The 27,386-nt window shown below is 27.2% G+C and overlaps 6 protein-coding genes across 6 annotated transcripts; 1 reads left to right on the top strand and 5 right to left on the bottom strand.

Annotated features, from left to right (window-relative positions):
• Positions 1–635: 635 nt before the first annotated feature.
• OCT59_000229 (uncharacterized protein) lies at positions 636–2,111 on the bottom strand (the record flags this gene model as incomplete). Its single annotated transcript, XM_066138688.1, has 1 exon — positions 636–2,111. The coding sequence occupies one exon, from the start codon at positions 2,109–2,111 to the stop codon at positions 636–638; it is 1,476 nt and encodes a 491-aa protein (XP_065988161.1).
• A 5,131-nt stretch (positions 2,112–7,242) lies between these two features.
• On the bottom strand, positions 7,243–7,667 carry OCT59_000228 (uncharacterized protein; the record flags this gene model as incomplete). Its single annotated transcript, XM_066138687.1, has 3 exons — positions 7,243–7,248; positions 7,341–7,493; positions 7,569–7,667. The coding sequence occupies 3 exons, from the start codon at positions 7,665–7,667 to the stop codon at positions 7,243–7,245; spliced, it is 258 nt and encodes an 85-aa protein (XP_065988160.1).
• A 1,972-nt stretch (positions 7,668–9,639) lies between these two features.
• Positions 9,640–15,609, bottom strand: OCT59_000227 (uncharacterized protein; the record flags this gene model as incomplete). Its single annotated transcript, XM_066138686.1, has 8 exons — positions 9,640–11,618; positions 11,694–11,774; positions 11,865–13,818; positions 13,903–14,330; positions 14,399–14,903; positions 14,998–15,167; positions 15,241–15,304; positions 15,391–15,609. The coding sequence occupies 8 exons, from the start codon at positions 15,607–15,609 to the stop codon at positions 9,640–9,642; spliced, it is 5,400 nt and encodes a 1,799-aa protein (XP_065988159.1).
• Positions 15,610–20,027: 4,418 nt separating this feature from the next.
• Positions 20,028–20,710, bottom strand: OCT59_000226 (uncharacterized protein; the record flags this gene model as incomplete). The annotated part of the gene is made up of 3 exons (XM_066138685.1): positions 20,028–20,203; positions 20,562–20,600; positions 20,692–20,710. The coding sequence occupies 3 exons, from the start codon at positions 20,708–20,710 to the stop codon at positions 20,028–20,030; spliced, it is 234 nt and encodes a 77-aa protein (XP_065988158.1).
• A 3,335-nt stretch (positions 20,711–24,045) lies between these two features.
• OCT59_000225 (uncharacterized protein) lies at positions 24,046–25,395 on the top strand. Its single transcript, XM_066138683.1, has 8 exons — positions 24,046–24,426; positions 24,509–24,520; positions 24,590–24,622; positions 24,688–24,756; positions 24,829–24,882; positions 24,975–25,016; positions 25,085–25,139; positions 25,221–25,395. Exons 1-7 carry the CDS (start codon positions 24,087–24,089, stop codon positions 25,135–25,137), a joined length of 603 nt encoding a protein of 200 aa, XP_065988157.1. The 5' UTR covers positions 24,046–24,086; the 3' UTR covers positions 25,138–25,139; positions 25,221–25,395.
• A 723-nt stretch (positions 25,396–26,118) lies between these two features.
• OCT59_000224 (uncharacterized protein) lies at positions 26,119–27,343 on the bottom strand (the record flags this gene model as incomplete). The annotated part of the gene is made up of 9 exons (XM_066138682.1): positions 26,119–26,149; positions 26,228–26,286; positions 26,353–26,374; positions 26,568–26,653; positions 26,745–26,753; positions 26,898–27,010; positions 27,104–27,117; positions 27,210–27,240; positions 27,316–27,343. The coding sequence occupies 9 exons, from the start codon at positions 27,341–27,343 to the stop codon at positions 26,119–26,121; spliced, it is 393 nt and encodes a 130-aa protein (XP_065988156.1).
• Positions 27,344–27,386: the final 43 nt, after the last annotated feature.

Here is a 27,386-nt window from a genome sequence, read left to right as displayed (position 1 = left end):
CTATTGAAGTTGGTGGATCCATTGGATGATGTTCATTATTATTTCATTCACTACATTTTTTATTAAATGATCATATAAATGGCGTATAATTTCGTTAATTGTCATACTTACTGTGTATATAAACAGTCGATATACTAGATAGTAGATACTGTAGCTCAATCTATGTTTCAATTGAATATTATATGTAAATTATATTTATTATTTCTATCTAAACTTTTCGATCAAGATGTATAATCAGGTTAGGACACAAGTAATTGAGTATTTCAACTATAAAATATATTTATTCTGTAAGCGTTATTTTGAGTCTATAAATTGGTATACTAAGAAAGAATATTCATTGCTTAAAAAAATAATTTTCTTTAATAAAAAGTCTATAACTAAAATACTACTGACCGACTAGTAACAAAAAATTGACGAAAATAGCAGCTGACTATTGAAAACTTTGATAACTTTGATCCAGCTCAGAAATCTAAGAATAAGTATCATATTAGTTAAGTATTTGTTATATTAATCCTTGATTGTATTATGATCGTTAACAAACAAAATTTTACATATGTGGAAGTAATAAGAATCACATTAAACTTTTATAAAATAAAATCTTTTATTAACGTTAAATCATAATTAAAAACATGATATCATTGTATTTTGAAGTTCATATTTTCTATATTCCATATAGATTCTACCTTAAAAGCTTTAATTATTCCTTCATTTTTATAATTATTAATCAAATTTTTATAATCTTCATTTTCATAAATAGGATCAGATGTTAATATAGAAAGTGCAGGTCGTCCTCTCCATTCTTTTAAAAATTCCTCAAAGACTTTCAAAGAGAATTCAAATTTAATAAGAAATCTAAGTTCTCTTAAATTATTTGGTGCTGATTTAATTAATAATTTTAATAAATTTTCTTCACTTCCTTTTTCATACATATTTGTTCTAATTAATAATAATGATTTCAAATTTTGACAAACTTTTAGTAAATTTTCAAGTTCAGTGAGATGATCTTTTGATAATGAAAATGAAAGTGAAAGACTTTCGATTAAAGGACAATTTTCATAAATTTTACGGATAAAAATGAGAGAGTCCACACTAAAATTACTTGCACACATTAAAAATCTACAAGGTTTTAATGATACTTCTTTAAGACGTCCCCCACTATTTTCGATTATGATAGAAGCTTCATATACTGTAATGTAACTTACATTAAGAGTTTCAAGATCATTATAAACTAATAATTTTGATAGGGTTTCGTCAACAAAACTGATGTCATTAATTATTAAGGTTTTTATTTTATGAAGTTTTGGGAGTAAGTTTTGCATTGATTTATAATGATAATCAAGACCTTCAATCCATTGAAAAAATAATACTAAATGATTGAGAATATCTCCCTTTTTTTCTAATTCAAGAAAGATATCTTTATAAGGATCTGCTAAATCATCATCATTAAAATCATCAATCCATTCAAAATACTTGAGATTCTTTTGAACTTCAATTAATTTAACAAGTCCAGGATTGGACTCAGTTTTTACATTAATAATGATGATACTCTGTATATATTGACAAATACATGCTAATCCATAAAAATATGAAGAATCAATAGATGTATCACATTTTAATTCACATAATGTTTTAAAGCGAGTTTTTGCTTCTGGAAAATAAAATATTTGATGTTCAATTGACCTCATATCTAAGCACTTCAACTCGGGTAATTTTCTCATGAAGAGGATGTAAAATTCTTGTTGTAAAAGAAATTGATTAAATGCTAATGAAGAACCAATTGATATTATAATATTTAAAGTATTTATATTGATACTTCTACAGAATGATAAATAATCAAAAGATAGTGATTTGGATGAAATCGTTGATAATTGGATTCCTTTCTTCATTAAGAATTCTTTAATATCATTAGATAAATAATAAGAAATAATGGTGAATAAATAACTTTTATTACTATAATTAATACTAGCATAACGCCAAGGATTCCTCCATAAAATTGGAATAATAGTTTCACACCAAAGTTTATTCACCATTAGACATGAAAAGAGGGATCTTGAATCATCTTGTAATAAATCAAATATTAGGGAAAGAACATCTTTATTGAGTTTGGACATACTTTTATCCCAAAAAAAAAAATAATAACGAAAATAATGTTTATTATTTGATATAAATTTTCACAATGTCAAAAAATTTAGTTGGTGAGATTTTATTTATACAAAATTCGCGTAATATTCTGTATGACCATAGTGATGATAAATATGATAAATAATTGCTTTCGCAACAACAAATATGGTTACACCAAAAACCTTGTGTACATTAGCCAACGATAACGAATTGTCGGGTGATGATGAAATATTTATTTTACATTGTTTAACAGTTATGTAATATATTTAATTTGCACGAGATTTATATAGTATAGTTGCATTTTAAAAAACTAATAACGGAGTCCACTTAGACTAGTTATGGTACAACCATATAATCTGATTACCACTCTATGATCTAAATAATCACTCCATAATCTGATTATCACTCTATAGGTGATGGTTTGTTTCATACGTTTGTTTTTGGGAGATGATTCATCATCACTTGGAGAAGGTGTCATCTTGACATTTGAGGGCGTCGAAGATTTGGGTATTGAGTCAAATTCGTACTTGGATTGTAGTTGCGAATACAGTTAGCCCCTCTATTCATATAGTCACACATTTGAGTGATGTGATTATATATAAATTTTTAATGTTCAAATGAATATATATATTTAATCTTCCGCCTATCGATCACAAAAAATGTATTTGCATTTTGCGTAACGAAACTCCTTTATTACTATTATATTACCTATTCCTGATGATTATATTATATTGTAACGATATTAATTACTAAAATAAACGATTTGATACTATTTTCTAAAAAAACATATAGAGTGCTTTGTTTTTTCAAATTTATCTCTCTAATTCTAGCCATTCTCAAATATTTTTGAAAAATACGTAAATTATCAACGTTAAAATTCTTGTTGCTCAAAATAATTAATAAATATTTTTAATGCATCAACTTGTTTTTCTGATACTAGCAGTACGTCTTCATCTGAACTATCATCATCACTTTCGTCTTCATTCTGCAACAAATTAATGATTTGTTCATCATTGGGTTGTTCTACAGTCGGAATATCTTGACAAAGTATTCGGAGATATTCTCGTAATTCATCAACTTCTGGCAAACAACCAATATTAATTCCATCTAATTCATCTGATTCATTATCTATTTCAAAATCTTGCATATTGACAAGAAAATCGGAAGCTGGAAGTATACCTGAATGGTTGTTGGAGTAACATTTTCCCACGCTTCAGCTATATATTCTGAAACATTTATTAATTTTTGATTATAATAATTTTAATAATTTTATAATTAGAAATAAATTAAATGATCAAATAAAATAAAGTTTATAAAAGTAATTAAAAAAATTTACATTTACTTTTTCGATCTATCCCATTATCAAATTGTTGAATCAGATGCTTATAAAATTCTCGTTTATACTTGGATTTAAAACTGTGGATAATTCCAGCATCCATTTGCTGAAGGTGGGCGGTCGTGTTTGGAGGAAGATAAATAAACTCAATATTAGTAAGTTTAATATTAGGCTTTTTGTTGCTTTTTTTTCATCCTCATTTAAATCAGAACTATCTTTATCAATCCATTATACGAAACCAGTTATCAAGATGTGAAGCCACTCAACGAAAATATCTGACCTTATCCATGCTTTGGAATTGGCATAATAAGTTACAAGAAAAGAAGCCTTGTTGATATTTTTAAAACAAGCGTGTTTGATTTCCCAATCACAAGCGGTGAAAATTTATGAGAATCTGTAGAATTACTACATAAATGAATTGAAATGCGGCTTTGGTTGCCATAAGTAACGATTATTATATATCGAATTACGACCTTTAGTAGTTGTAATATTATAAACGTAAGCTGTAAATTGGCTGTAACAGGTAAATACTACACTATTGTGGTTAGCTAAAAGATAGTAATTCTGATTTACAAAAATTATATTTACTTGACTTTTGGACTTACAACTATTTACGGAGACCAACACTAATCAAGATAAATCATTTTTTAATAAGAGATCAATTATTATTTAATATAAATCTCTTACTTGTTTTCACCCGGAAATCTTACTTGAACCAAGAGTATGTTTTGGTTCATCCGAAAAAATAGTCCTGTTTCATCTGCATTGTAAATATCTTCATTATATTTAGCTAAAAGAGTACGTAAACGTAAATGTTCTTCTGGAAGAGTCTTGAGTGGAGCACTGTTAGCTTTCTCCTGATAGATTAACTTTTTGATGACCATTACGCACTTTAACCCTATATACCCAGCCATTAGTGCACTTTGACTGTTCTTTTATATTCAACATTTTAGCAAATTCTTTTCCTCTTTGCTACAATATCATATCAGTTAAAGGTATTCTAGCAGCTGTTGCTTGTGAGGTCAGGGTTTGCTATTATATATTCACAAATTTCTTTTTTTACTTCAACACTAATAACAGGTCGAGTACTTTTTGGCTTCTCTGAATGGTTTAAACGGATAGGTGGCATCATAAACTGCGCAAATTACGCGTACTACGTATAGACCTTGTAACGCTCAATCCCGTGATATACCACGTTGAGTCGTTAACAAAATATTCCTTTATTTAATAATAAAATATATTAATTATATAAAATAATTATAATATCTATATTAATTCGTGATCCGCCTCAGAACCAGTGAAAGGTACTAATATATATCGGGGAACTATTATAGAGATTTATTATTTCTTAAATAATTTTTTCGTGCAAATTTATCAAAATTTTTTTAAATAAAAATGTTTGAAATGTTTAAAAAATATAATAAAATTTTAATATAGTCTTTGTAACTGTTGTATCTTTGGGCAAATTCAACATCTATGCATTATTAAGGGTTAGGGCTGGAATCTGACGTTGCTAAAGAAAAAATTTTTTAATTAATGGTGCGATGACAAAAATATTGTTATATTTAAATTTTTGTAATTTTAAGCCATCATTTACATTACTTTTGGATTAAAAATCTTCAAATAATTTTAGCTCAATTCCAATTTCAAATTTAGTTATAATTTGTTATATTTGTAAATGTGTGATTTCTCACCATCTAGTGATCCTATAGGGATGAATTATAGCTCTTTGGAATCCTCTCATCATCAAGAATTGAATGGTAATAATTTCATATCTCTATCATCGATATATAACTGGTTAATAATATGTTAATATTAAATAATTGCACATAATTGTTGTGTTATATATTGATTATAGAGATATAGAATTACCACCATTCAATTCATCATGATGAGAGGATTCCAAATAGCTATAATTCATCCTTATAGGATCACTAGATGGTGAGAAATCACATATTTACAAATATAACAAATTATAACTAAATTTGAAATTGGAATTGAGCTAAAATTATATGAAGATTTTTAATCCAAAAGTAATGTAAATGATGGCTTAAAATTACAAAAATTTAAATATAATAATATTTTTGTCATAGCACCATTAATTAAAAAATTTTTTCTTTAGCAACGTCAGATTCCAGCCCCTAACCCTTAAAAATGCATAGATGTTGAATTTGCCCAGAGATACAACAGTTACAAAGACTATATTAAAATTTTATTATATTTTTTAAACATTTCAAACATTTTTATTTAAAAAAATTTTGATAAATTTACACGAAAAAATTATTTAAGAAATAATTGATTTACTATAATAGTTCCCCGATATGTATTAGTACCTTTCACTGGTTCTGAGACGGATCACGAATTAACTATATTAACTTTAACTCTAAAAATTATAAGAGATTCTGAACTTTCTAAATCGAATTAATCCACTATTTATACTGAATTGTAAATCTATATGTCTTCCAAATATATTATTTCATCTTTTCCTAATTTAGATTTCCCATTTTTAGATTTTCATTTTATTTCTGAATAAGGATTTTTTTATATCATGATTCTTCTTTCCTAATTGAGGTTTTCCTTATTCGTAATTTTATTCTCTTCTTCTTATTTGGAAATATCTTATACTTACGTTTTTACTTTGATAATATCTCCTCATGAATAATTTCTATCGAATTAAATCTTAGAATTAAACTGCGATAGTTTCCCTTCATATACGTTCTATCAATATTAAGGAGGCACTTTTTCATCGTAAGAAAAAGGCTAAAAGAATCGAAATATAATAATAAAGGTAAAAGGATTATTAATTCTTTAAATGAAATCTAATCCTATTTATTGATATTTCCTAAGCCTCAATTTTTCTAAGCCTCATTCATTTAATAAATATTGACGATCCCTTATGTTTTAATCGATAGTTTAACGTCATTCCGGACCGCAGTTATTAAAATAACAAATAAAATTTATACACTTAACCTAAATTTAAAACTGCGCCTCATAATTATTCATTGCGCGTACAGTGCCTGGAAAAAAGTCAGTAAGCACGTGATGTCGATCAATTTTAATGCGAATTTTTAAAATTAAATAATTCATAAATTACTACGCCAAATTTAATATCTTTTTTTATTTGAAAGACAAAGCCTTCAACTTTTTATTAATACTTTGTTGGGTAACCTTTACTATTTATAACAGCAGAGATACGACGAGGCATGCTACTAATAAGATTTTGATATTTATCAGCTTCAATATTTGACCATTCCTCTTGAAGTATTTCCCATAAATTCTCCCTGTTTTTTGGTAATGGCTTATGTGCCCGCACCTGCCTTTCCAATTCATCCCATAAATGCTCTATAGGATTCAAATCTGGGCTCTGTGCGGGCCAAGGAAGGCTGTTTACTTCATTTTCTTCTTCCCAACTCTTAACCACCCTTGCAGTATGTATAGGGGCATTATCATCCTGAAAAATAAAATTTTCCTGATCGTCTAGATTATTAATAAATGGTAATAAATAATTTTCCAGTACATTCATATATACTGTGGCTGTTATTTTACCTTCTAATTTAACTAATGGACCAAGATTGTTTTTTGAAAAACATCTCCAAACCATCACTCCTTGTTGACCTGACTTTACTGTAGGTATTAAACACTCAATATCATATTTTTCATGTGGCCTTCTCCAAACCAATCTCCTACCATTTCCTCTGAATAATTCAAATTTGGATTCGTCGCTCCAAATAACACTGTCCCACTCATTTATCCATAATTTTCGTTCTTTGGCCCAGTTGAGTCTTTTAATTCTATTTGTTTCAGTAACAAGAGGTTTTCTTACTCCTACTCGACTATAAAAACCTTGTTCATGAAGATAATTAAGTAAAGTTTTTTTGCATACATGTGTGGAAGTAGAATCAACGAAATTCTCATGTAACTCCTGAAGGGTCATTTTCCTATCTTTTTTAAGAATTCTTATTAAATGTCGGCCATCCCTTTCTGTCATTTTAGGCGGTCTTCCAGTCCTAGGAGGGAGTGTTTCATCACCACGTATCTTGTAAGTAGAAATAACCTTATGAATGGTACAACTGGGACAATTTAATGCTTCAGCTATCTTTCGTTCACTTACTCCACATTTCCAAGCTCCAATGACTTCTCCACGTTCAAAAATTGTAAGTTCTCTTCGTTTGCAAGACATAGTAGTTAAAGAAGGTTCTAAACAACGCATGGGAAAAAATTGGAGACAAATTTATAATAAAATGATCGACAAAACTGGTTTTAAAGTTAAACAAATAAATGATCTACAGTCACGTGCTTACTGACTTATTTCCAGGCACTGTACATTTTATAGATCATCACGTCACACAAAATGATATTAATCATATGATTTGCTGTGATTATATAGGGAGAAAGTTTTAAAGTGATTATATGGAAGGCAAATTTCTTATATAAAATGTGACTAAGATGAGGGTGTAACTACACCTGACTGTATATATCATTGACGTATGTAAATGCGTTGATGTTGTTAGTAGGTAAAGTAGGTAATGTGTGGTGAGGTGGTGACCTCGCCAAATCTGATGGTGAAGGTGTCGGATCTAAATTCATATCATTATTTGACGAATCATCTATCTCTTTATTCAGAATAGAATGATTCGCTGATGAGTTATCAAATTGTTGATCTTTTTGAGCTTTTAATGCTGCTAATTTCTCTCAAGTTTTTATTTTATTTCTTGCGTCTGTTCAAGCGTTTTTCGCACTGAAGTTGATCTTCCTTCTCTTATAGCTTGCCATTCTTTATAACGAGCTTTGTGGGCTTATTCATTTTCTAATTTCCAGATTGCTTCCAGAGAATTTTTACGTTCATTCATAAGATTCTCTTGTTGTTGTTTCCATTCCGCCTTTCGATATGCTGCTTTAAAGACGGTGATGGTTTTTCCTGTTTTTTAAAGCTTTTGTTCCGGGAAAGGAGAGGATGGAGGTGGCTAAAAATTCATGCGGTAATGTTGAATTTTTTTGATGATAATATGTTCATCAGGAGTCCGATGTGTGGGAGAAGTAATAGATTCAGAAGTAGCAGGACAAAAATGTTCCTTTATCGTTTTTCATGTCAAGATGGAAACGTGAAATACTATTCCACCTTTTAATTTGTGCTTTGAGATTTAACCACATCAAATTTGATATTTTTATACTTTTTGTAAAAGGCTTCACGCTTGTTACTGTTCGCAGTCACGAAACCGAACTTGTGTTGATTTTTTATTTCGTATCTTCTGATCATAACCATGTATTCCATATCTAACCAGTTACTTCTAGATTGGTCAACTTTAATAATTATATGGTATAGGCATTAAACTTTCTGCGAAATTTAATATATGTTTGGAAGGATTGTTTAACCTATACAATAAAAAAGATTATTATGGTAAAAGATTTAATTTAAATTATATGATAGAGAAATTTTTTATTTTTATTTTATTTAGACGAGTAAACACGTGATGGTTACACCATCAACGTCTCGTGATTGTGATGCTGACAGCTTGAATTGTGTACACATGGAATATAAAGTCGACGTAAGTTTTGTATAAAAATTTGATGTACGGCGTTTTCGGTATCTTGTTTGGTAAGTCTTTCACGCATATACCACGGTAATTTTGTTCAATAGAAGTTGTTTCAAGCAAGGGAAATATTTAGCTACTACGCTTTAGGAAACTGGTGGTTGAATGAACAGACACATGCCAAATAATTACTAATAATATATCTAATGTTTGGTCCGAAAAATACTTCATTTATTAACCAATTAAATTGCTTTGGTCAATCAAGTTAAACCAAAAAACTGACTGCCTGTTATTTTTCATATTATTACGCACTATTTATAATAAAGTAATTAATGAAAGTAAAAAGACAAATAATAGTTCTTTATTATTAAACCACTTCTAAATAAATGAACAAATAAATAATAATTTCGTTATAATATACAGAAATTACAAAATTTTATTAATTTTATTGATTTTTTTTTTAAAAAAAAAAAATATTGCGTTAATACTAATTAAATAATTCAAATAAACATAGTTAAATACGTTAAATAAAATATAAATTGAATATAATATAATGAAAAAAAAAGTTGAATCGTTATTGAGTAAAAACTTCTACGAAAAAAGAAATGCTACATAAATGACCTATAAGACTGCGTGATATTAATGTGGTTCTTAATTTATCAAAGTCTTGAATTGCATATCTAATTTAGTTTTTTCTGCTTGCTTATATAGAATATCTTGAATTTCTTCTGCAGGTAGATCAAAATCATTAATTAATTTCTGTCTAATTTTCTCTAGTTCTTCAGAAGCAGAATTGTCATTAGTCTGAATAACATTTCTTTGTTTTTCCAAAATATTATTCACTAAAAGCATCCCTTTTTTACCAGGTTCATGCTTTTTATTAAAATTATTGACTAATTCACTTAACTCAACTTGTTGAGTTTGAATTTGAGAAAGTAAATCTTTTATTTTTCCTTGAAAATTTTGGTATTTTTCTGTTTCTTCATTCAATTGTCTCTTTAGTTCATAAGTTTGCTGCTGGAGTTCATCAATAAAACATTCTTTATTTTTCAAGACATTAGTTTTCTCCTCATTTTGTTGTTTGAGCTTATTAATAAGTTCCTCTTTTTCTTCTAATTCATTACTGAGAGCGTTAATTTTCTCTTCATTTTGTTGCATAATCTTATTAATAAGTTCTTGTTTATAGTTTAATTGGTATTTACGGGTTTTAAGTTCTTCTTCTAAATTACTCTTATCTCTCTGAAGTTTTATTATAAAGTCTTGTTGAGAATTTTGTTCGGTTCGAAGGACATCCCTGTTTCTTTTGATCTTTTCAAGTTCATTTTCTATTTCCTTAGCTTTTACTGCTTGATTTTGTAACAATTGTATTTCTTTTTTCAAGTCATCCATTTGATTTCTCAGTCCAGACGCATCAGTTTTAGTAAAACTTTTTTCGTTGTCTAATTTTTTTCTGAGATTATTTAATTTCACTTTTTTATGCTCAATTTGAGATAATGATGATCTAATGTTTTCTAATTCATTTTTCAAGTTAGTAGATTCGTCTTCTTTAGCTTTCAACTTTCTAGTCGTTTCTTCCAATTGTTTTTCTGATTGGCTCACTTTTTCTTCTTTGATTGCTAACTCATCTATTAAGCCATGCATTTCTTTATGCAATACTTCTTTTTCCATAACAGTAAAGGATTCTAGCTTTTTTTCTTTTTCTTCTAATTGCTGCTTGGTCTGTTCCAATTTTTCATTTAATTTCTTGACTAAATCTTCCAAATATTTTTTCTCTTCTAAATTAATATTTTTTTTAACCAATTCATCTTCTTTTGCAATTAAGTTACTTTCTTCTTTTTCAAGTTCTGTAAATTGAGCGTCTAGCTTTAACTCTTCTTCAACTTGTTTAATTTGATTTTGGATCGCTTCATTCTGTTTAATTAATTTCCAATTTTTTTTCCATACTTTCAAATTATATCTACCTTGAAGAGCATCACTAGAACTTATAGAATAAGTCTTGAGTTGTTCATATATTTTTACAACTTTGGCTTCTGGTCTCTTATCAACTGAGCATTGAAAACTTTTAATACTATCAGGTAAGTATTCTAAACCCGAATCTATATCAGTATCATTAATACATAAATTCTCCAACTTAATTATAAGTTTTAAGGGTTTCAAACTACCATAAAAACGGTTATATATGCCTTGTTTGATTCTATCTTCATCAGTATTTCCTATGAATAGTTCTTTTAAATTAACTAAGCGGCTAAAACAATTTAAATTCTGAGAAAATGAATTATCGAGCAAATTTAAATACTCCAATTTATCATTATTTATAATAGCAGGTAGTTTCAGCTCATTAAGTTGATTATGATTAGCTGTAACAGATTTAATATTCAAACAATTACTTAGATCTAACCTAATTAAATTGTTTTGGGAACAATCAATAACGGTTAACTTTTCGTTTTTACTAATATCCAGACTAGTTAATTTGTTATTAGAACATTGTAATTTTTCTAAATTAATGAAATCGGATAAATCCAAATGACCTTCTAGATTATTATTAAGCATTATTAATTCATTCAGCTCTCCTTTTATTGGGTATTGGTTGTCTATATATCTTCGTATGTTTGTTTGTTTTAACTGCGGTTCTATAAAAAAATTCAATTACTTTTGAAAGTTTAAAAAAATTCATATTATTTGTGATTGTAAAAAAATTAACATACCTTCCCCATGATTATTTTCAGTTAAAATATATCCCATTGAATATTTCTTGCCGTTAATATCAATCTTTGTATTTTCACGATCTGAATGAGATAGAGTGCAAACAGTTACTTCAACATTAGATTGAGTGGAATTGAAATCTATACTTGAATTTGAAATATTCAAATAAATACAGTTCTTTGACCATCTGATTAACTTAATATTTATAGGCTCAAAGCATTTAATAGAGATATCATATCCTTGAGATAACTGATGAGAAGTTTGAATAGAATAGATAGGATTGTCACGTTGTAATGTGATAGTTTCCTTGAAATAATCGACCTGTATTTCTCGATTATTTGGATAAAATACTGATAATTCTAAAGGATTTCCGATTATCATCCATATAATATAACATCCCTCTATACTTATATTTGTATTCTTTGAAGAATCTATTGTCACGAAAAATTCATTAATTTCATATAATCCAAATGTAACAAAAATATCATCCAATTTTGAATTGTTTTTTGAAACAATTGATCCAAAAACCTCGTAATTTTTATTATCTAACGATGGTTCTATACTTACAATCACCTGTTTAGTAATATCTGAATCCTTTAAATCAATACTTCCAGTCATTATAATCTTAAATTTATCTTTCCTATTCAAAATGGTGTCTATTCTTTTCGTTTGTTCTACATCAAGAATACTATATAAAGGAATTATATTATTGGATTCAATAATTTCTATTTCCAATTCGTTCTTCAGATCTTGAATCCATTCAGACAATTCATTTTCTCCGATAGTATGCTTTTTTTGAGTTATAAGATAATTAATACTATAATCAGATAAAAGCGGTTTTAAGGATTCAAATACTGGTGATGCCAAATCAATCTTTTTTGAAATGCTAGATGAATTTACTATAGTATTCCTAAGAGATTTTCCTAATATGATATTTAATGGAATAAAATGTCCATATTCGTCAAAAACTTCTTGTAAGCATATAAGCGGTTTCATATCTTCAAGTGCTTTCTCTACAGCTTGTTTAAACTTTTCTGAAGGTTTAATATTATCCCTATTTAATAAAATTTTATATTGTTCACATTTTACCAGAAAATGTGCAAAATCATCATAACTAGGATCATCTGATACTTTAATAAACGGGAAGGAGGAGCTTATATCTTCATTATTATTAACTGAAAAGATGTGGTTGTTAATTAAAATTTCTTCTAAGGTAGTCGTCGGCTTCACTATTCTTATATAAAATTTATCACTTGATTCTATATTAGGAATATTAATTAATTCGATAGCATTTTCCTTGCTAATTTTTAATTCAAACCTTTGATCAATTATTAAACCTCGAAGAAATTGAAATTCTTCAACCCATCTTACATATTTTGAATTTTTAGCCCAATTTTCTAAAGTCAATTTCTCTTTAAAATTAGAAACTCCAGGTTGTATCTCATTTATTAATGATATTGGGTCGGATTTTAATTGAGAAATTGGAATGAGATTATTATAAGAAATTATTTTAACTGTATCATCTCGGTATAAATCATTCACCCAATTGGTAAATTTTTCACGAGTATCTAAAGTTATTCCATCCAATGTTAATATTTTTGGGAAGAAATTAAAAGCAGATAAATTATTAAATGGGGTTTCTTTTTTATGTTTAGAAGAATTATATACCCAAGTTAGGTAAGAGTTAAAAATGTCGATTTGTGTTGAAGTAACAGATTTAAGACCATCGATAAATAATTTGCCACCAATTAAAACCTTTTTTGGAAAAAGATGACCGTACATTTCATATAACTTTCCTCTATCATCATCTATAAAATTTGAAAAAGATTCTGATAAATCAGCAATATAAGTAATTTCGGCAACAGGGAAATTAATACATATATCTGATGGTCGTAAATGTTCGTCGAGTTCAACGTCGTTATCATCAGAATTAAAACTCAATAAATTTTTACGTGAGTTACGATCGTTTATGAAAGTATATACTAGAGGTTGACCTTCATATAAACTTATATTCAATTCTCCATTTTCAGTAAATATAGCTTGTTTACTTGGTTCTATGCTATACCCATTCAAGAATAATCCATAATTCAATTTGAGCTTTATACTAGCCACTATTTCTTTTAGATACTAAAATTATTAAAAAACAATATAATTAATTTTTATACTCATATATATAAATATGTATAATAGAGCCCAATTTGTTAAACTCACTTTAGTTATATCATCTTGATCGGCTTTTAATTGTCCAAGTTCATCAGCAGTCTTAACGTCAATAGAAAAAGACAATACTTTAATATAACTATCAAATTCTTCACATAATTTCTTAAAAGTTTCCTCAATATTTTTCACTTTAATATGTTTTATCAAAGATTTCATTTGAGAAATTTCTGATATAAATTTTTTAATTCGTGTTATAGTATCAGATAAATCTTGTAAACATGAATAATTTTTATTATTAAAAAACTCTTTTCTATCTTCTCCAAGATCTCGTACTGCAGCACCAACTCGGTTTTTTAATATTTTACAGGTTCGTTTATTATGCTCAGCAGCTTTTACTAATTCGGTAATTTCTTCAAAAATATTTTCAATTTCTTTAATTATAGGGAGAAATTTTATAAATGGAACCGCCGAAGTATTGACTATAATAATTAAATTATTATTAAAAAAATCATTTTATTAATCAATATAATTAATATATTAAACCTACTTGAAAAATCAGAGGAAATATTTAAATCATCATTATCGTTAACTTTTGAATTACTTTTGTCATCAATATTGTGTATATTAGGTTGTAAAGATCGTGGATCAATAGTGATTAATTGACTTAAAATTTCATGTACTTCTCCAATATTGGGTCTTGATTTTGGTTCGTCATCCCAACATTGTTGATAAAGATCTTTATACTTTGGAGGTGTACCTTCAATTGTATCCTCTCTATCACCTTTTTTAACGTAGTAGTCAATTAAACCTCGTATACAGTCAGAAAAAGGAGGACGTCCGCTTGAAATTTCCCATAATAAAACACCTAAACTATAGATATCAGACTTCTTATCCTTTTTATACTTTCTATCCTTAAAACATTGCGGATCAATATATTCATTCATCCCCTTTCTATTACCCAATGAATTAGTTGTAACTTCTGCCAATTTTTTAGATAATCCAAGGTCTGCAATTAATAACTTTCCATTATTCACTAAGATATTTTTTGAGTGCTATTAAAATGATTGGCAATATTTATTAAAATTATCATAATTAAAAATAAAATTACAAACAAAATATTATAAAAAAAAAAAATTAATCTTCTACCAGGTCTCTATGAATTATTTCTTTGGAGTGTAAAAATTTCAATCCACTAGTAATATCCAGTGCCATTTGAATTTGATCACTCCATTTCAAAGAAGTAAATTTTTTATTCAAAAAATCTCTTAAATTTCCTTCATTGGCATATTCCATCACCAAAATATAGTTCTTAGAATCTATTAATTTTGAAATATGAATAAGTTGGATTGAGCCGTACAAGTAAATTTTTTAAAAAATCTTAACATATACCTTTTGTTATTCCAAGGCAACGATTGATTTTTGGATGATAATCAACCTCGCGAAGGAGTTTTAACTATAAAAAAAAAATTAAACAGAAATTAATTTTAATATGTATTTACTAAGCTAATATACTGTACAACATAAAAAAGTGATTTGTACCTCCTTGACTATCTCATCATTAGCCTCATTAAGTTCATTTGAATTTTTATTAATTATAATTTTTAGTGCGACCAATCCGGTATTAGCCAAAATTGCTTTATTCACTACACCGAAACTTCCATTACCAATTTCGGTGATTTCACTAAATTCATTATATTCAAAATAACGAATATACTCATTCTTTATCTTTTCCTCAATCCATCCTTTTACTGAAGTCATTTTTTCATTTAAGTAATAATAGAGAAATTATATTTATTAAAAAAAAAAAATTTTTTTTTCAGCGCTTTATTTCATTGTATGCTGTATAACTGGGAATTTTTTGTAACCATTATGCATTGATCAACGGAATCCTTCCCAATTTCGCGATAGTATACTTGATGTGGTGATTATAGGACGATCGCTTTCTAAATTGATGCTTAATGCTTATTTGTTGTGTGATCATCAAGCATTTTTTCATAAATTCGAAAATGCCACAACACAAATATTGCTATAGATATTCTTTTTAATAAAAGATAAAGTTGTTATTATGTAAAAAAAAGCATATAGCATATGCAATTGCATAGCAATACACTTTTGACATAAAAATATTGCAATATGCAATATTGCTTCTCCTAATATCATTAGAATAAAAATCATGAATACTAATAGCTGTACGCAAGGGTTTGTTATAAGTTCAGTACACAAAATTACCTCCTTACTTTTGATAATTGCAAATTAATTTCCTAACCACTGATCATCATGTGATTTACCTATTGTTTTGTTGATCAAACTTAACGTTTATCAAAGAATAATTTTTTTACAAAAATTTAATAACTTTATATGTCACATAATTATATAAATGTATTTATTAAATGTACAAGCATTACACATTTTTTTGCACTAAATAAAGTGCTACATATTTTTTGCACTAATAGTTATTTATTTTTATTTATCTCATGATATTATATATATGATCAGCCAAATTACTAAAAATACGCCTTAAACAAAAAACCTGTTAAAAATACGCATTTTAATAGTCTAAAAAATCCTCAGGTTGTACGAAAATTTCTTTATACTGGCGACGTAATTATGCACCTTACCCCTACATATATATTTCGGGGCCTAATAATAAAAAAAAATTTTTGTTGATTATTTTTTTTTCTTCGATCATCAAAGTGCTAAAATAAAAAAAAACAAACATGAAAAATAATTAGATCTAATATTTAATTATTTATCCATTATCAGGAAATTAAATTGTCATAAATCAATGATGCTATTTACTAGCTAGTAAAATTTGGACTGTTCATTTAACCGATATTCTACTTATAAATTCTTATTGATAAATGTACAACAGAGAAATTTGAGTAGGTATTTTGGAATTTGTGTGAGTTAATTTTTTTTTTCTATTTTGATTTATTTAATATGAACTTAGTTACACTGTTCCACTTATACAGAGCAAAATTGTTGTTGCCACCATTAGGAAGTCATTGATTTCATAACGATTTCTTCCCACCTACCTTTACTTATGGATCATGCCCAACCCTGATTGTAAGAAAGAAAATCATCCTTATGTTTTTACTTGAAACAAGATAGATTATTTAACATGGTTGTTAAGAGATTGTGATGTAATCTACTTTATTGTATTTGCTAAATTTTTTTAATGTTATTAAATAAAACTTTTTTAATTTTGTTAATTGTGTCTACAAATTACTTTTTAATGAAGCTAATGCAATGATTTTATTAGCATTATCCATAAACTTTTATTTGACAGTTACAAGTTTTCTGTCAAGAAAATAAATACCACATTGTTATGATATTCCCTTTGTTTAATTACTATACGATGTATGATTGTAAAAAATAATTGGGCTTTATCTACAGATCACTCCAATTTTTTTAAAAATTTTTTTTTTTATCTTTTTTTTTACTTGTTTCTAATAAAAAAAAATTGAAAGAAAAAGATTAATTCTTTTCTAATTTTCTAATAAGAAACAAATTAATTTTTACAATTTCTAATGAATCAACGAAAAAAATACTTTTTCTCTTATATGTTAATAAAGAAACGAGAAAACACTTTTTTTTCTAATTTTCTAACATAAAAATATATTTTTTTCTAATTTTCTAATAAAAAAAATTTTTTCACAAAAAAAAAAAAATGCTTTGTAGTTGACCCAATCATCACGTGACTAAAGTTTCGCGTCACTAACCGTGGCAACTTGCTGTATCACTAACTACAGAAATGGAACCACCGAAAAAAAATTGTTGCTAACTTCCTTACTTTTATAAATATAAAATTCAATGGTATTAACTATATTTCCAAGAAGTCCTCCGCAAGTTGTATATTTTAGTAACTGAATATAAAAAAAGGGAATTGCTAAACATCGCCTGGGTTTTTTTTCAAATATGTCACATGATGTACAATATATAAAAGAGTAAATTTATTAATCGGCTGACGGCTGATTTTTTTTTAACTTAGCTAATTTTTGATCGGCTATTTTATCGCAAAAGATATTTTAAAAAAAAATTTTTTTGCGAACATATTTGTTCAAAATAATCTTATCTAATGAAATTTTATTTGCAAATATTAAAATTTAAGTCGCAAATTTACGATTTTAAAGACAAAAATCACTGTATTTATTTTTAATGAAGTGATACAAATAAAAGAAACAATAACAATAAATAAAAATGAATGATCAAGAAGAAAGATGCTAAAAAAATGAAATAACAATGGAGTGATGAAAAGTAATAGAAGATGAAAGGGAGTAAAAAGAGTAATGAGAAGTGATAGGAAACAAAAAGGAGAAATCGGACATGATGGGAGATGAAGAGGAGTGATGGGAGACGAAAAGAAGTGATGAGAAGATGAAGTGGAGTGATGGGAGACGAAAAGGAGTGATGGAAGACGAAAAGAAGTGATGAGAAGATGAAGTGGAGTGATGGGAGACGAAAAGGAGTGATGGAAGACGAAAAGAAGTGATGGGAAAGTGAAGAGGAGTGATGGAAGATGAAAAGGAGTCATAAAAGACGAAAAAGAGTGATGAGAGTCGAAAAGAAATGATGGAAAGACGAAAAGGAGTGATGAGAGACGAAAAGAAATGATGGGAAGTAAACAGAAGAGAAAGAGATAATGGAAAATTGAAAAGATGTAATAGAAAATAATGGGAGACGAAAAGGATGGAATAATGAGAAGTAATAGGAGGTGAAAAATGATGAGGGACAAAAAATAAAAAATGATCATGATAGGAGGTTGGGTAGCAAAAGATAATGATAGGAAACCAAGTAAAAAATAAACCATAAAGTAAAAAAAAAATAAGTTAGTAAGAAACGAAATATAGATAGAAACAAAAAAAAAATAAATAAAAAAATGAGTAAGAAACGAAACGTAAAGTGAAAAACAACAAAACAACTGAACCTTAATTGCAGAACCGGAAGGACTTAAGGACCTAAAATAATGAGTTAGTAAGAAACAAAGTGTAAGAATGTAAGTTAGAAATAAAAATAAAAGAAAAAAAGAAAATAGCTTGAAACCAAGGAAACGAACCTCGAACACAGGTTGACGGCATATGTGCCACTGATCACGTGATACATACAATCTCCTTATCGCGCTAATTTAAAGTATTTAATTTAATTTCAAGCAAAAAAATTATTATTGTAAGTGTTTATTTAAAAAAAAATTCGATTAATTTAATATATTATTATTGATAAAAAACTTAAAATATATTAGGGTTAAAATTTTAATTATAAATTTTGAATTTTTAAAATTTTTTAAGTATTATATCAGAACATAATGCCATTGTGTAAATAAACGCTATCAAATAAAATAATATCTTTGGTTTAAATTAGTATGAATGCTTTGTAAAAACGTTAAAAATGTATGCTATCATAATAATAAATATTATGAACCAATACATTGCTTCAATTTGGCTGATTTTTGCTCCTTTTTACTGGCTTTCCTTGTTTTACGACTAGGAATATTTTGTGGCATAAAACAATGGCGTTCCCATAAAATCTCAAAATGTTTGCGTAGTTGAGGATACCGGCCATAAAACATTTGTTTGTAATGCGTATGCATTTCTGAACCCGACTTTGTATAAAGGATTTCTTTCATCATCTTCATGATAGGTCCCGATCTTCTTTATTAATATGATGCTTCGAGTCATGAAGCTATCTCCAGAATGCCTTGAGAACGTGAAAGGTGCACAGAAGACGGATTTCTGGCATTTTTCAGTTGAATAATTTAGTAAAATCAGTAAATCATTTCGAATTTAAAAAAGAAATTAGATTCAAAGTGAATCCTTACCTTCTGGCCAACATAATTCAAGAGCATTGCGTTCAGCACTTGAATCGTCAGTAAGAAAAACCTTTGGGCCGACTTGTGGCCCATGTCCAAAAAAAGGCATGTTGTGGAAGAATCATTTTAATTTTCTAGCGTGATTTTGGACTCATCTGAAGTGATAAACAAGCCAAGCGGAAGGGCACCGAAGAATAATAGATGTATTTAAAGGTTCAAATCATGCTGAAGCGTCCATATAACATAATTCAGCAGATTGTAAAACTCTTTCGTGTACTCAACTCATTAAATTAGTTACGACGCACAGAATAAACGCGTGAATCATATTCTTGCAATATCGCTTTTCCATGGCCTGAGTTATTATAATCGTTTACGACTTCTTTTCTTTATCGTCAATATCTACGAATGCATCCAGTTCAAATTGTGGAATCTCAAAATTCTCGGTAGTTTGACATGGTGATAAAACATTAAAATTTTTGATTAAATATGAGTGACGCGGGGGAGGACTGATTTTAATTGTTCGGGAAGGGAATCCCATGAAAAGAACTAAAATAAATACGAAAAATTTAAAGTTAGGTTATGATAAACGATAACGATAAATAAAAAAAAAATTTGATTCTATAAAGGCCGAAGTAAAAAATTATTTTACATATAATCAATAAAATAGACTAAAAAATACCGATGAATACTACTATTTAATATAGAATAATAATAACGAGAAAAATGATACAATACTACACGATAAATTACTATTATACATAATAAATTAAATAACGAACTAATTATACTTAACACTCTATATTAATATATTATCCTCATAAAATAAAGTTAAACTCTATATTAAATAAATTCTAATAAAACTCTATATCAAATAAACTCTATAATTAAAAATGCAACGATATACCTATTTTAATCAAAAACTTGTTTTTTTTCTCATTTTTAACTTGTATTTCATGTGTAAATTATATAGAATGTACTCTTAAAACAAAAAAAGCTTCGATAATATGAAAGAAAAATATGCAAAATTGACTTACTTTGTGATTCGATGTCCATACTGTTTATCAGTTATGTATTTACTGTGGTTTAACGAATCACAACTTGAGCTGTGTAACTTAATTTCTTAAAAAAATTTTTTTTTTTTGTTCGAAAAGTGTGTGGGAGAAAAAGCAAAAAAAAAACTAGTGAGATGTTTATCAGAATTTCCATGTATGTATCACGTGATCAGCGGCTTTTTTTTGCGTAACATTTAGAAAAATTTAATTTTTAAATTTTCATACTTTAAAGTATAAAAAATATTGATTTCATGCTTTTAAAATTTTATACTTTTAAATTTAATAAAAAAAAAATATATTTATTTTCTAAAAGTCAATACAATAAAAATATGCTTTATTAATAAAAAATGATAAGTTCGTTCGATTTTTACATTGAAATTTATGTCTGCTTATTTATTAATAAAATAAAACGCGTAACTCCTAATAAATATAAAACCGCGTATCTCCTAATAAAATAAATATAATAATGCACTTAATATTTACAAAATATAATTATAACTCCACAAATATATAAGATAATTCAATAAAAATAATTATTTGAGTAATGCTATACTTGTTAAGCAACTTTATTTAGTCTTCAAAGAATGACCAAAGTACCAAAATTACGCTCTAATCTTTGTATAAAGAAGATAAACAAAAAAATAAAACCAGTTAATATAGTAGTTAAAAATAAACCAACAATAAATTTTATACTTAAATAATTATTTAAACTTGATATTTACAGCTTTTATAAACTTTTTGTCTGACATTAAACAAAGAAAGAGAAAAAGAAGAAAGAGTTACGAAAGTTACAGTTAAACATGTACCAATGTACGTTAAGATTGTACATCCCCGTAAGAAATAAAACATGACGCGATCATGTGGCCAATCTGGCCAATCAAAATATTAAATCTGCCACGTGATCGAAGACCCCAGACGATGTTTAGCAATTCTCATAAAAAAATATAATTTTAAAAAATTGGGATTGACAGGACCAAAAAAACTCAGATTTTAAGAAAAATTCTCGTGAATTTTTCTTGCTAAATTCTTCCTTTTGTGCAATAAATACTTTATAATAATAATAAATGCGGGGGACGAAGTCTCCAGCAAGTTGCATTTTCTAGTTTTAATTTATAATTTTGAATCATATAAATATCTATCTGATGGTCAAAACTTCTATTGTAAAAATAAATAAAGTTTCTGATATAGTTTTTGGGAAATTTCTATTTGTACACAAGGCGTTCAAACACGGGTTACCAAAAAAAAAAAAATTATTATGCTATTCATTTAATGTTAGCTGGAATTAAATTTATCGCACTTTTCAAAATTGTGCTACCCCCTATAGACTATCTAATAAAAAAATCATTAGATTACAGGACGATTACTGGACAAAAATCGGACAATGTTGTCCTGTAATCGTCCTGTAATCGTCCTGCAATCATAATCACTCAATCATCACAACGTACACAGAATTCTGAAAACTGCGATAATAAAAAAAAGATTTTAAATAAGTCAAGAATGACATGCTTCAATTTATTTATTTTATATTAACTTTAGAACGATGGTCAGAATGGCTGATCCTATACTAAAAAATACAAGAAGTAAAATACATAATATTCTCATGTTATCAAACTAAAACTGTTCGTCCCTTAAGAACCCATCCTTCGATAAAAAGATACTATCTATAGAAACATTGTCACTACAATAGTAGAGGGAATATAATTATAACTAAATGTTAAAATAAAAATAATCGGGAAAAGAAAAACTTTTAATCCAAGGTATATTAAAATTACAAAAAAATTTAAATAAAAAAAAATTGGAAAAAAAAATTAAATATCAGTTTAAAATTTTATTTTATTTTACACTGCGTGTACAATTACTATTAATAACGGAGTTTACCTAAAAAAGAAAAATAATTTTTTTTATTTTTTTTATTTGTATATTTATGTAATAGTGCATGTGGTGTCACAAGTCACGAATGTCACATGGTAAAGGCAAAGCATGTGTGAACAGGTTAGTGTCGATCACAACTATAATAGGAAGGAGTGATGTTTACGCGTCACCTGATCACGTGCAGCCACGAGTTTAAAAACACTAATTATAGAATTTTTTTAGTGGTCAAAACTTATTTGTCACATTATTTGTCACCGTGATCGGCCTAACCTGTCACACATTTCGGACGTGCAAAGGAAGTTTGACAGTTACACCATTAATTTGTATAACTAGCGATCATAAACGGACTTTTTTTTTCAAAATTAAAATTAAACTTATTTTTTTTTCTAACAAATAAATTATTAAATATACTTTATAATAATTATGTCCACTATTCGAAAAGATCTAATACATGCAGCACTTAATAGAGCATCTGCATTAACTGATTATAATATTTACAAAGATTTTCATAAACAATATGAATTTATGCAACAAACAATTCTTGCTGATAATTCTCTTACGGAAGAAGAAAAAATTGTAGCAATAAGATCTAGTAATAAAAGTTATGACAAAAGTAAAATTTTTTATAATGAAGGGACAAGAAGAGTTTGTGAAAATTGTAACCAAAAATGTTTAGCTACATTATATTGTGAATATTGTGTTCGAAATTATTTAAAATATAATTTTTCAAATTGGACATCTGGAAATTATGATATTGATAACTTAATTCAGAAATGTCAAACGGAAACACTTATGCCAAGTAAAATTGTTGAATGGATCCCATATAATAATTTACAAAATATTAAATATCTAACAAGAGGTGGTTTTTCTGAAATTTATACAGCAGGTTGGATTAATGGAAGATATGATGAATGGGATTCTAATGAACGAAAATTAATAAGAGTTGGAGCTATTAAAGTAATACTTAAACAATTAGAAAATGTTGAAAGTGCAGATCAAAGTTGGTTTGAAGAGGTTTGTAATACAAAAAATTTAAGGAACTTAAATTCAAAATTCGTTGTTAATAATTAAAATTTTTTTTTTTTTAGGCTAGATCATATTTAACAATAAGCAACAAACACTCATCAATTGTTCAATGTTTTGGTTTAACACAAGATCCATCAAATGGAACTTATATGCTTGTAATGAAAAAAATGGATATAGATTTAAGAAATTATTTACAACAAAATCATGATCAACTTACATGGAAAGAAAGAATTAAAATCACTTTTTCAATAATTGATGCCCTTTATGATATACATATAGAGAATTTAATTCATAGAGATTTGCATTTTGGAAATATATTATACTCACGGTTTAATAATTCTTGGCGTATTAGCGATCTTGGATTTTGTGGGCCTCCTGATAAACCACTAGATAGTATATATGGAAATCTTCCCTACATAGCACCAGAAGTTATTGCTGGAAAAAGATATACTTTGGCATCTGATATTTATAGTATTGCAATGCTTATGTGGGAAATTTCATCTGGACAACCACCATTTATAAATTATGAACATGATTCTAATCTTGCAATTAATATTATTGATGGTATGAGACCAAAAATTATATCAGAAATTCCTTCAGAATATAAAAGTTTAATGGAACAATGTTGGGATGCTGATCCATTAAAAAGACCTGATACCGAAACAGTAATAAATAAGATGAATGAAATTATGTCATATTATCAAAATAAACCGGATGAATTACCTCAACTAAAAATAAAATCGAATAATGTAACTAAACTATTTACAAGTAAAATTCATATATTTAAAAATTTACGTGAACCAAAAAATGCAACAGAAGGTAGAGTAATTATATAATAATTATTGGCCATATAATATTTTTTTTATATTTCTAATAATATTGTCTTTTTTTATAATAATAGAAGAACAAGAAGGTAATATAAAATTGATTTTTTTAGCTTTATTTATAAAATCTTTTAATAAAAGGCCATTTTTATTAATAGCATTTCATAGTAAATTCAGCATTCCTCATAATAGTAAGTAATCATTAAAGTTATATTAAATATTCCGCATCACTTGCTAATAATTGTTTTTATTTTAGTTGATGATTTTGGCGAATCAAGTAATCAGTACATGTCAATAATAGGAAAAAGTGATGGAATTTTTAAAGGTAATTTATTATTAATCTTCAAAAAATAAAATGAATGTTATATAGAATATTTACTATTATTTAATATTTTAGTTTTAGATGGTGGTAAAAAATTATACAGTATGTTTAATAAAAGTACAAAGAATGGCAAGTAAAAATTTAATAAATTAATTCTAATTCAATTTAATAAAAAAAACTCTTATTAAATTTGGTTTGTTTAATAATTTTAATAATCACAGATAATAAAAATGATTATAATAAAAAACGTTATATCAATGAAGGTAAGCAAAATATTTATTGAATTTCATTTGAGATAATAAATTACATTATTTTACCTTTGTTTTTATAGATGATGATGAAAGATATGATCCAAATCTTTGTTCAGAGGAACAAGATTCCTGATGGTTTGTCTATTCTTTAATATTATTAATAATATAATAAAATAATAAATTTTTTTATTTATTAATTTACTTATTTTCTTTTAGATGGAATTTAAACTATTTTTACAAATTTTATTGACAATCAATTTTGAATTATTTAAACACTAAGATTAGAATATTAGGTTAGTTTCTTAGTTTGTAATTTAAATAATTCTTTTTTTTTATATTAAACTTGTTCATTTATTAAATAAAGATATTTACAAATTTATTATATATACTACAAATTATTAAGTTTTAATAAATATTTATTTAATAAGTATTTTATTTAAAAAGGTTATAAATGATATAAATTTTTAATATAAAGACTTAGTCATTTCTATCAATGGCGTAAAAATTTAAAATATGAAAAGCCCAAGAACAAAGTACTTTAGTTTGAATAATTATTATTTTGTTATTATTTTTGTAAAGACATGTGAAAACATACCTATAGAATTCAAATATATTAAATTAATAAATGATAAAATGTCCCTAGATGTTGGAATTATAAGCGAATTATGTAAAAGATGCGAAAATGTTTTTGTCTTATTATAAATCACGTGACTACACGCTCCCCTTAATGAACAGTAATATGTATTACATTACCATGTATTTGTAGTAGTCGTGTAAAATCCTAGCTTAATATTAAAATTAGTAAGATACGCTTGGACTAATTACATCCTCTTATCTTATTTTATTTTTTAGGATCCACGGATGGTGAAAGTGGTGTTTATTCGAGATGTTGGTAGGGGAATGGTGTAGGTAGTGGTAGTGCGTAAGTGCGTTTTTTTTCAATTTTTTTCGGCGTCTTAGGGTTTTTTCAGCTTCCGCTTTTTCCCTTCCCCTTTTTTCGGTCATATTCCCGGTCCCAGTGTGTTCTTTTTTATTTTTATTTTTCTGTGTCCTATAGGCGACGCCATTATCGCGTCTTTATGCTTGTAATGAGACCCTTTTATTATTATTAATTTTAGAGTACTCTCGTCTTGTCATATGGTGTACTATGTAAATAAAAATAAAAAATTATCATGTATTTGTAATAAATTTAATAATTCTGAAGATTTTGCATATAATTTTACATTATGTATTGATGTATTGTGATATTTTCGAATATTTTCTCCAAATTGACTGGCCAGTTCTATAATAATAAATTAATTAATAAAAAAATACGTATTTATTACATTATGTTGTTATTTATTCTTACCTTTCCACCCTTAATTACAGTACTAGGATTTATGATATTTCTTAATTATTTTGACATTTTTGACCTTGTTCATCCATAACAAATCCTTTTTTTTTTCAGTAAAAATAAGAAACACATTGAAATTTGGTAAATCACTCCCTCTCTGCTCTTCCTATCATCACTTCACCTCAAGGGATTCTAACGGGATTTCCGTGCAATGGTACGCCCATACCTACCGCGACCCTCTTGCCATCCTAGAGACGTCATAATCACCAGATCTCTCCATACCAAATTCTTCGTATAATAAAACGAAGTAACAAAACTAAAAGATCGATCTCATGCAAATATGTTATGGCTTGATCAAACTAATCTAAAAATCTAAACAAATCTATCCTAAAAACTAATCTATATACCTTATCAAGCTGCCCAAAATTTTAATCACTACACTATCAAATTCACCTGTACCATTATTCTCGAAAACACTTAAGATTCCTCAAGTATAACAGTCCCAAATTTACTTGCCGACAAGCCTAACTCCCGTCGTCAAAAATGCGAAACTAATCAACCGTTCCGAACTTTGGAGATGAGTCTTCGATATTTGTGAAGTCTTCAATCTTGTTGTAAGTTCGAGGTTGTGAACACGAAATCCAGACCTTCTCAAAAGAAACTATTTTCTCATCTGCGAAACAAGCAACTCAGATGAATCCAATAACGCCTTGATTAAAATAAAATAACGTATCACGTGGTATCCAGTTCTATTTATAAAACCTACGGTTTTCGAGCAACCTTTCCCTCGGGCAAATAAAATTTAATCGCGTGATTTGCTGCTCTTTTCCAAGATCGCTAAAACATCCATAACAAATCCATGTGCAATTAACGTTGAATACGAAGCTTTATCATTAACAGCCACTAAATAAAAAAAAATTTTAATTGAACTTAATCCAAATAAATAAAAAACACGAAATTTTTAAATCAGTTATTTACCTGAAATCAATAATAAAGATTGAACCATCTAAGATAATTTTAATAAAATGAAAATCAAACATTTATTTATT

This window comes from Rhizophagus irregularis, chromosome 1 (assembly GCF_026210795.1).
Source record: "Rhizophagus irregularis chromosome 1, complete sequence".
NCBI lineage: Eukaryota > Fungi > Glomeromycota > Glomeromycetes > Glomerales > Glomeraceae > Rhizophagus > Rhizophagus irregularis.
This window is presented reverse-complemented; position numbering and strand designations above follow the sequence as displayed.